General features: G+C 52.0%; 1 protein-coding gene across 1 annotated transcript; it reads left to right on the forward strand.

The window, feature by feature from the left end:
• Positions 1–5,920: 5,920 nt before the first annotated feature.
• Positions 5,921–8,511, forward strand: LOC111161814 (CD70 molecule). Its single transcript, XM_022525798.1, has 3 exons — positions 5,921–6,204; positions 6,985–7,018; positions 8,040–8,511. The coding sequence occupies exons 1-3, from the start codon at positions 6,022–6,024 to the stop codon at positions 8,426–8,428; spliced, it is 606 nt and encodes a 201-aa protein (XP_022381506.1). The 5' UTR covers positions 5,921–6,021; the 3' UTR covers positions 8,429–8,511.
• The last annotated feature ends 1,026 nt before the right edge of the window (positions 8,512–9,537 follow it).

Raw genomic sequence — 9,537 nt, forward strand, 5'->3', positions numbered from 1 at the left:
CCCTATGACCCTGCAATTGCACTACTGGGCATTTACCCCAAAGATACAGATGTAGTGAAAAGAAGGGCCATCTGTACCCAATGTTCATAGCAGCAATGGCCACGGTCGCCAAACTGTGGAAAGAACCAAGACGCCCTTCAACGGACAAATGGATAAGGAAGATGTGGTCCATATACACTATGGAGTATTATGCCTCCATCAGAAAGGATGAATCCCCAACTTTTGTAGCAACATGGATGAGAGGAGATTATGTTGGGTGAAATAAGTCAAGCAGAGAGAGTCAATTATCATATGGTTTCACTTATTTGTGGAGCATAAGGAATAAAATGGAGGACATGGGAAGATGGCGAGAAGAAGGGAGTTGAGGGAAATTGGAAGGGGAGATGAACCATGAGGGACTATGGACTCTGAAAAACAATCTGGGGGTTTTGAAGGGGCGGGGTGGGGGGTGGGAGGTTGGGTGAGCTTGGTGGTGGGTATTATGGAGGGCACGTATTGCATGGAGCACTGGGTGTGGTGCATAAACAATGAATTCTGGTACACTGAAAAGAAATTTTAAAAATTAAAAATTAAAAAAAGTCCCCACTCATACAACTAAAAAGTGGACCAATGACTGCCACATAATTCTGGGGAATCTAGTGTGCAGAATGATGGAAATAATGAGGGCGCTGCGTTGTACACTTAAAATTTGCTAAGAGGGACACCTGGGTAGCTCAGGGAGTTAAGTGGTTAAGCGTCTGCCTTCAGCTCAGGTCATGAACCCAGGGTCCTGGGGTTGAGCCCTGTGTCAGGCTCTCCTTCCGTGCTCTCTCTCTTTCAAATAAGTAACAATCTTTAAAAATTTTTTGCTAAGGGGATAATCTTAAGTGTTCTTACCACCAAAAACCAACAAGTTAGGAATTGTGAGGTGATGGACATGTTCATTAACTTGATGGTGGTGACCATTTCACAGTGCAAACATATATTAAATCATCGTGTTTTTTAAAAGATTTTTTTATTGACTTATTTGGCAGAGAGAGAGCGTGTGCAGGCGAGCACCAGCAGGGCGAGGCAGAGGCAGAGGGAGAAGCAGACTCCCTGCTGAGCAAGGAGCCCCATGTGGGTCTCGATCCCAAGACCCTTGGATCATGACCCGGACTGACCCTGACCGAAGGCAGCCACTTAACTGACTGAGCCACGCAGGTGCCCCTAAACGATCGTATTTTCCTTTTTTGAATCAACCTCAAATGCATACGATTTTTATTTGTCAATCATTCCTCAATAAAGCTGCGGAAAAAATTAGAAATGTTTAAAAACCACATTAGTTCCTGTTTCTCAGGCTTGACTCTGCCTGCAGAAATGACTCCCCAACCATTCCCCCCATCTCTGCAGATTCGTGTCCCTTCTCCCAGCAAGTCCTGGAGTCCGTCGACTTCCCGTTTCCTTGAATCTGGGTTGATCATCCGATTTGCTTAGGCTGAGGTCCTACAACCGCCCCCCCCCCCCAGTTTTGCCTTCTCAGATCCAGCCCCCATGCAAAGAAGGCTGGGATCATTTCGGAGGGCGGTTTGGCAGTTTCCCACAAAGCTAAACATACTCTTACCATAGGACTCTGCAGTCGCACTCCTTGGCATTCCCCCAAAGGAGGTAAAACGCTTACCCCCACCCCGCGCGCACAGAAGCCTGCACGCAGTTTTACTCCTAAGTGCCCCAACTTGGAAGCAGGCGTCCAGTAGGTGAATGGACATCCAGACAACGAGCTTTATCACTCAGCGCTACGGAGAAATGCGCTCGCCACCCTGGCAGGACGCGGAGGAGGAAATGTGCATGCGTGTTCCCGAGCGAAAGAAGCCGGTCTGTAGAGTCTACTACGGAGTGATCGCAACTATCCGCAGTTCAGGGAAAGAGGAAGCCCAGGAGGAAAGTCATATTATTTCTTCGCATCAGACTGCCCTCCCCAGGGGCGTGGAAGTGGGGAGCAATCGATGTATGGAGCCCCCCTAAAGTCCCAGTCCGGTAATTTCAGAACCGAGGAGGGGAGAAACCAGGCATGTGATGCAAATGTGTAATCAAACTCGGGCGCAGCCCCTTCCTGCTTAGAGGACCCAGCTGGCCACGACCCGCTCCAGCCCTGCCTCTGTGGGAGGTGAAAGTCCTAGCCCCACACGCTTTCCCCGGCCGCCTGAAGTTTTAAAAAAATGACCGGTACTTAGCCCAGGCATAAGCCCTGGGGGAGCCTGAGTGGCTCAGTGGATTAAAGCTTCTGCCTTCGGCCCAGTTCATGATCTCAGGGTCCTGGGATCCAGCCCCAAATCGGGCTCTCTGCTCGCCAGGGAGCCTGCTTCCCCCCTCTCTCTCTCTCTCTGCCTGCCTCTCTGCCTGCGTGTGATCTCTGTCAAATAAATAAATAAAATCTTAAAAAAAAAAAAAAAGCCCTCAATAACGAATGGGTGTTTGCGTTGGTTCTGTTTTCCTTCTTCTTACTACAAATCACACCACATGGAACAGATGTGTGGATATCTGCGTTTGTGATGGGGGACAGTGTGCGTGTCCGAGAAAATTCCCTGAAGTATGAAAATGCCCTGAAGTAAGAAAATGCCCCTTTCTGCGGGCAGAAAGGGAAGGCGCCTTCTGGTCTCTTGGCTGATTTTGCCGGACCCCGCCCTTGCCAAAGGTGGGATCCATTTCACATCCCATCGCCCCGCTGTGAGGACGCCTCTCCAGCCACAGGTCGGCAGCCCAGCCAGGCCCCCAGCGCTTTGATATTTTACCAATTCATAGGGGAAAAAGAAAATGTGTGTTCTACGGGCTTTGAACTTCCAAATGCTTTTATTATGAAAAGAGAGCGTATCCTACGATGTTATTTCCCGGGCACTTGCGTGTCTTTTTATAAGCCGACTGCTTTTTCTGTTTCGCGTTTCTAGAGAGTATCAGTCATTTCTTAAAGACTTCACCTATGGGGCGCCTGGGCGACTCAGTCATGACCCCAGGGTTCTGGGATGGAGGCCCGCATCGGACTCCCCGCTCTCCACTCCCCCTGCTTGTGTTCCCTCTCTCGATGTGTCTCTCTCTGTCAAATAAATAAGTAAAATCTTTAGGGGGAAAAAAAAAAAGGACTTCACTTATATTTCCTGCCTTAAAGGCAGTCATTATTAATGTCTGATCAACCTTTCCTTTTTCACGCTTGTTTCTTATCTTGCGTGTATGCAGGGGGTACACCTTTAAGTTGCTGTTTTTAATGGCATGATTACTCATTTATATGTGAAACCATGAGCATGCTATTTATGTCTTCTTAGTTGCTGTTTTTTTTTTAACATGCTTAACATCTCACCGCACCAGGGTGAATTTTTATGAAATCACCACACTTTCGGTGTTTTCTTGGTTTCTTTTTTTCCTTTTTACACTTAAACCTTTGATCTCGCTGGAATTTACTAGGGCTCTGGCCATCTCTTTGGCTTTTCTGTCAACCATTGATTGACTGCCCAGAGAAATTGACACCCATTTTCTGTGTTTATAAGCCATTCGAATTCCTTTCTTTGTGAATTGTCTGTTCGAGCCCTTGTGCGTTCTTCTAATGAGTGTTCTGTGGCTGAAAATAACAAAATCAAGGGTGGGCCTTTATTGAGCCCTTACTGTATGCTCATACCGTGCTATGGCCTTACACACGCTCCTTTCCTTTGAACCTCATCACAGCCCACGTTATAGATTGGAATATTGACCTTAAAAGCTGATGAGGGCATGAGTTTCCCAAAACCTCAGCGCTAAAAGGTGACTTTCTGGAGACTGGAATCCAGGCGTGTCAGGGGATTGCAGATCCCATGTACCTGACCAGCCACGTACCATGGCTAGATGGAGATCGGGAAGGGACACGGGTGGGATTGCAGGAAACCATCAAAAGTCCGTGTGGGCTTAAAAAAAAAAAAAGTCCGTTGTTGGGGTGGGGGGCAGCACTTGGGAGGCTCAGATGGTTAGGCACCTGCCTTCAGCTCAGGTCTTGATCCCTGGGTCCTGGAATCAACCTCCGACCTCCGAGTGGGAGGCGGTTCCCTGCTCAGCGGGGAGTTTGCTTCTCCCTCTCCCTCTGCTGCTTCCTCTGCTTCAGTTCTCTCGCTCACTCTCACTCTCTGGTCAAATAATTAAATAAAATCTTAAAAAAAAAAAAGAAGTCTGTTGTGGGGAACGTGACACAATGGGGACTGGAGGTTCTGGAGATGGGGTTAGTGGCTGGAGCTAGACTTTAGAACCCGGCGGGGGAGCAGTACAATAAGGAAGAAGGTTGGAAAAAAAATTCCGTGGCTCAAGCCATCACCGCGCTCAGGAGAGCTTTAGGTGGGGGAGCCTTTGGGGGTGCCGCCAGCTGAAGCCCCCAGACATAATCCTAGGGCTTTAGGGAAGGAAATTCCTTTAGTAGTTGGTAGTCCCAGGGTGCATAGCCAATCATCTGCATCCCAAGGATTCTGAACGTGTTTGACTCCCTTCTTTCTTTCCCCTTCCTCCTTTTCTGCCTCTCCATCAGCCAGCATGGTTGCCTCAAGTTCTGAAATCTATCCTGCCCTATCCTTCCTCCAGGCCAGGTCTCCGTGGGTCCTCACTTTGGAAGGAAATGTTCAAATTCCAATGCCTACAGGTAAAGCTCCCTGGAACACAGCCACGTGCGCTTGACTCCCCCTCCACCCCCCTACAGCAGCTTTCCAGCCAGGCCGGCTTAGATTGGCACAATCCCACGAGCCCAGGTGGTCTCTCTACGCCTTGTAGCTATGCCTCTGGTACTGGATTCTTGTGGGGACCTCAACACAGTACCGTAAAGAAGGAGGCTTAAAACAACAAAAATTTATTCTGTCACAGTTCAAGAGACCAGATGTGTGAAATCAAGCGATCCACCGGGCCTCCCTCCCTCCCAAGGCTTTAGGGAAAAATCCTTCCAGAGGCATCTGGGTGGCTCGGTCCATTAAGCATCTTCCTTCGGCTCAGGTCATGATCCCGGTGTCCTGAGATCTGGGATGGAGCCCTGCATCACGTCTGGCTTCGGGCTCAGTGGGGAGCCTGCTTCTCCCTCTCCCTCTGCAGCCCCCCCCCGTTTGTGCGTTCCCCCCAACACCCATAAAATAAGTTTTAATTTTTTTTTTTTTAAGAACCCTTCCTTGCCTCCTCCCAGTTTCTGGTGTTCCAAGCAATCCTTGGTGTCCTTTGGCTTGTAGATAAATCCCTCTGATGTCCACCTCCATCTGCACATGGCCGTCTCCCCTCTGTGTCTCTGTGTGCCCTCTCCTTTCCTTACAAGATGCCATTCATTGGATCTAGGACCCACTGTCGTCCAATATGACCTCATCTAATTACAACCAGGAAGACCTGGTTCCCAGGCGAGGTCACATACCAAATGAGGTTCTAGGCAGACATGATCTGGGGGGAGGAGGGACACACTTGTCAACCCACTGCCACCGTCAGGAACAGGGGGCCCCGAGAGGAAGAGAGAGCTGAAGGGTGTTGTGGGAGGTTTATGAGAGCAAGCGGGCCAAGCGACCATCCCTCTGCTTTTACTCTCCTTCTATTGGGCAGGTCAGTCACGTGGCCCCACAACGCGCTGGGGAAGAGCTGAGAAGCACATGGATATTTGGGGATCCCCCTGCTTTCCCTGCCTGCTTGCTGTACCCCTAAAGCCCAGCTCAGCATCATCTGGTCCGTAGGATGCTCAGTGAAGTTTTGTTGAGTGAATGAATGAATGAATGAATGAATAAATAAATACCAGAAAGGCAAGGGTCAGGAGCCAAATAGGAAGTCTGAGGGGCCCGAGGCAGCCCTTCGATCCCTGGCGCACCACCCCGGTAGGAGCCGAGGATGGGCAGAAGCTGGGGGGGGGGGGATTTCCCTGCTCGGTGAACAGCTCAAATCCCTCCCCTTTGCCGGACATCCCCAGAGTGCGGTGGGGCGGGTCCCAGGCAGGTTTGGGCAGGCTGGGGCCTCAGGGCTGAGGGAGGGCTGCCGCTTCCTGTCCTCCCCGCCGCTCCGCGGCTCGCCCGGCGCCCGCCAGCCGAAGCAGGGCCGATGCAGCTCCGACTGAGGACCACGATGGCAGAGGAGGGTTCTGGCTGCCCGGTGCCCCGCCTGCCCTGGGCGTCCATCCAGAGGGTTGCTCTGCCGCTCTTTATCCTGGCCGGCGTGATCGCTGTGGTATACTGCTTCTTGTGCCAGCGCCCTGCGCAGCAGCGGCCGCTCGAGTCACCTGGGGTGAGTCGAAAAGGAAGGCGGAGAGATGCAAACCTGCCACCTGCTCCGTGGAGCGTGGGGACCTCCGTGTGGGGCCTTGTGGGGGCGCGGAGGGGAGGGGAACAACCGGGAAGAGAATGCGATCGGGAGGAGCCGGGCGCAGACTGAGAGACGGAACGCTGGGGTGGGGGGGGGGGGATATATATATATATATATATATCAGAATGAGATGGAGACAAGTCGTTCTGGTTGGGGAAGAACAGAGACCGAGCTGGCAGATAGGGCATGGCTTCTCTGGATGTCTGGGCTTGGGGGGCGGAGGGCGGTGGAGAATGTCGGTTGAGCCGGGGACGTAAATCCCGGGTGGGGATCCCGGAGTGCGGAGGTTGAAGCTGAGAATGGGGCATCCGATGTGGGCATGGAAAAATGACTCGTCTTTGGTGTTCCCCCAGCAGGCTGACTCAGAAGCTGCTGGGGGCTTCACAAAGCCGGGACGGGGTGGGTTCGGGACCTCCAAGGGCAAGCGACCCACAGCGCTTTTCTGGAAACCCCGGACACCCACTACAGGGACCCCCTTTAGGGGCAGCGCAGGGGGGCGGGACTTCGCAGCGGAGAGACAGCAGGTGTAGGCAGTTCAAACCTACTTCCTCTTTAAAAGCTCTTTTTTAAAAAGTCACAACTCAGTCCAACGTGTTGAGAAGTGGGTAGGAGGACCACCAGAGGGAAGAGAGGTCTTCATTTGGGGGGACCTTAAAGCCTTGATGCTGATATGCCCACCGGTTTTCTCTTCTTTCCTTCCAGTGGGACATGGCTGAGCTCCAGCTGAACCACACAGGTAACCCCTGGTGCATGTGGGGGAGGCAGAAAAAGAGAGGGAGAAAAAAAGAGAAATTGAGACGGAGAGACAGAAAGAGAAAGAACAGGAGAAAGGGAGAGAAAGAGAGGCGAAGTAGGGCAGTGTTTCTGGCTCTCTGCTCCATTACTTTCTCAGTCCCTTGCACTTTATCCTCTGCCTTGGGAGAACTAAAACACGGCCCATCACGGTCACGGCGGTTGCCAGATTCCTTCATCCATCCCCACAGACCTTAACTGAGCAGCTGCTGTGAGCCCGGGCCCCAGCAGGGAAGAGGACTGTGCTTGGCCTCACACCCATGGGCTCAGACAGTAAATGAATGAATGCATAAATCACGCAGCTGCCGTGGAGGGTACAACCTGCCTCTCATATGTTTTACAGAAAAATGAATCAGGGGACAGGATTGGGGCCTGCCAGGGTTCGTTTTGCCATGGGCAGTGAGATCCTCAGGAGCAGCGTCCCTGAGAAGGTGGCCTTAGATCAAAGACGTGGAGGCGGTGATGGACAGAGCCGCCAGTTGGTGGTCCGTGGGGAAGCCATTCCCCTCCTGGGCTCTCTCTAACCCTCCCCACGGTGGGGCCTTTCCCCGCTCATCCCCAGAGGCTCGAATGCTGTGTTCATTGCATTTGGTAATGGAAGGAAACCCTGTTCCTCTTTTTCGTCTCTGGCCCTTTCCATTCTGGCTGCTGGGACAGAATACGGTAGATGGGGTAGCTTGTTACAGCGTTTCTGGAAGCTGGAAGTTCAGGATCAAGGTATCAGCAGATTCGGTGGCTGGTGAGAACCTGCTTCCTGGTGTCTAGGTGGCCTTCTTTTCTCTGTGTACTCACATGGCCGACCAGGAGAGAGGGCGCCACCCTCAAGATCTCATCCCCTCCCAGAGGCCCCACCCAATACCATGACCTTGGGGGTTAGGTCTCAAACCAGGAATCTTGGACATCCGGGCTGTAGCGCTCCTTCCCTAAACCTCCGACCTCCCACCTCCCCGACACTCTACCTCTAGGTCGGCGGCGAGATGGCAGGTTACGCTGGCTGGGAGACCCGGCCCTGGGCCGCTCCTTCTTGCACGGACTGGAGCTGGACAACGGGCAGCTGCGTGTTCGACGCAGTGGCATCTATAGGCTGCACATCCAAGTGACACTGGCCAACTGTTCGTCCTCCCTGTGGGCCACCACGCACCACAGGGCCACCCTGACGGTGGGCATCTGCTCGCCAGCAGCCCACAGCATCAGCCTGCTGCGCCTCAACTTTCACGAAGGCTGTGTGGTCACCTCCCAGCGCCTGACACCACTGGCCCAAGGGGACACGCTCTGCACCAACCTAACCCTGCCCCTGCTGCCGTCCCCAAACGCTGATGAGACCTTTTTTGGGGTTCAGTGGGTACACCCCTAATTATTGCCCCTCCTGACCCAGATCGGTTGGGAGGATGTTTTCTCTTTTCTTTTTCCTTACTCTAATAAAAATGCTTTCTTTTTTTCTTTGTGTATCTCTGCAGTATAGCACCTTATAATAAATATCTATTGGGTCTTTGTCTTCATTTCTGGCACAGAGCTCCAGTGCCAGAAAACCCTTGGAATTTCCTAAGTGATGAGAATGATAAAGGTGTCTTTTGTTACGCTAATGAGGTGACTTTGGGAAAGCCCTCTGTTCACCTAGGGTCTGGGGCCAGGTTGCCAGAGGAACCAACCAAGGAATAGGGGGTTGGAACTTTCAGTTCCCGCCACCAGAAACCTGTGTAATGAAGCCTCCTTAAAAACACTGGAGAAGGGACGCCTGGGTGGCTTAGTGGGTTAAAGCCTCTGCCTTCAGCTCAGGTCATGATTGCAGGGTCCTGGGATCGAGCACCGCATCGGGCTCTCTGCTCAGCAGGGAGCCTGCTTCCTCCACTCTCTCTGCCTGCTTGTGATCTCTATCAAATAAATAAATAAACTCTCTAAAAAAGAAAAGAAAAGCTGAAGAAGGCGGTCGTGGGGCGTAGGGAGGGAAAAAGTGAAACAGAATGGGATCGGGAGGGAGACAAACCATAAGAGACTCTTAATTTCATGAAACAAACTGAGGGTTGCTGGGATGTGGGGGGTGGGAGGGATGGGGTGGCTGGGTGATGGACACTGGGGAGTGTATGTGCTATGGTGAGTGCTGTGAATTGTGTGAGACTGATGACTCACAGACCTGTACGCCCGGGGCAAATAATACATTATATGTTAATTTAAAAAAATTTTTTTAAACGCAGGAGGATGGGGTTAGGAGAGCATCAGGACTGCTAAAGGGTGGCTTGCTTGGAGAGAACATGGAGGGGGCTGGTGGAGGTTCACCAACCACTTGTGGCTTGGCGCTGCCTGATTCAAACTGGTCATTTTTTAACTTTTTAAAAAAAATTTTGGGTGCCTGGGTGGCTCAGTCATTACGCGTCTGCCTTCAGCTCAGGTCATGATCCTGGGGTCCTGGGATCGAGCCCTGCACCAGACTCTCTGCTCAGCGGGAAGCCTGCTTCTCCCTCTCTC

The sequence above is a fragment of the Enhydra lutris genome, unplaced genomic scaffold, assembly GCF_002288905.1.
Source record: "Enhydra lutris kenyoni isolate GAN:26980312 unplaced genomic scaffold, ASM228890v2 scaffoldscaffold86, whole genome shotgun sequence".
Taxonomy (NCBI): domain Eukaryota; kingdom Metazoa; phylum Chordata; class Mammalia; order Carnivora; family Mustelidae; genus Enhydra; species Enhydra lutris.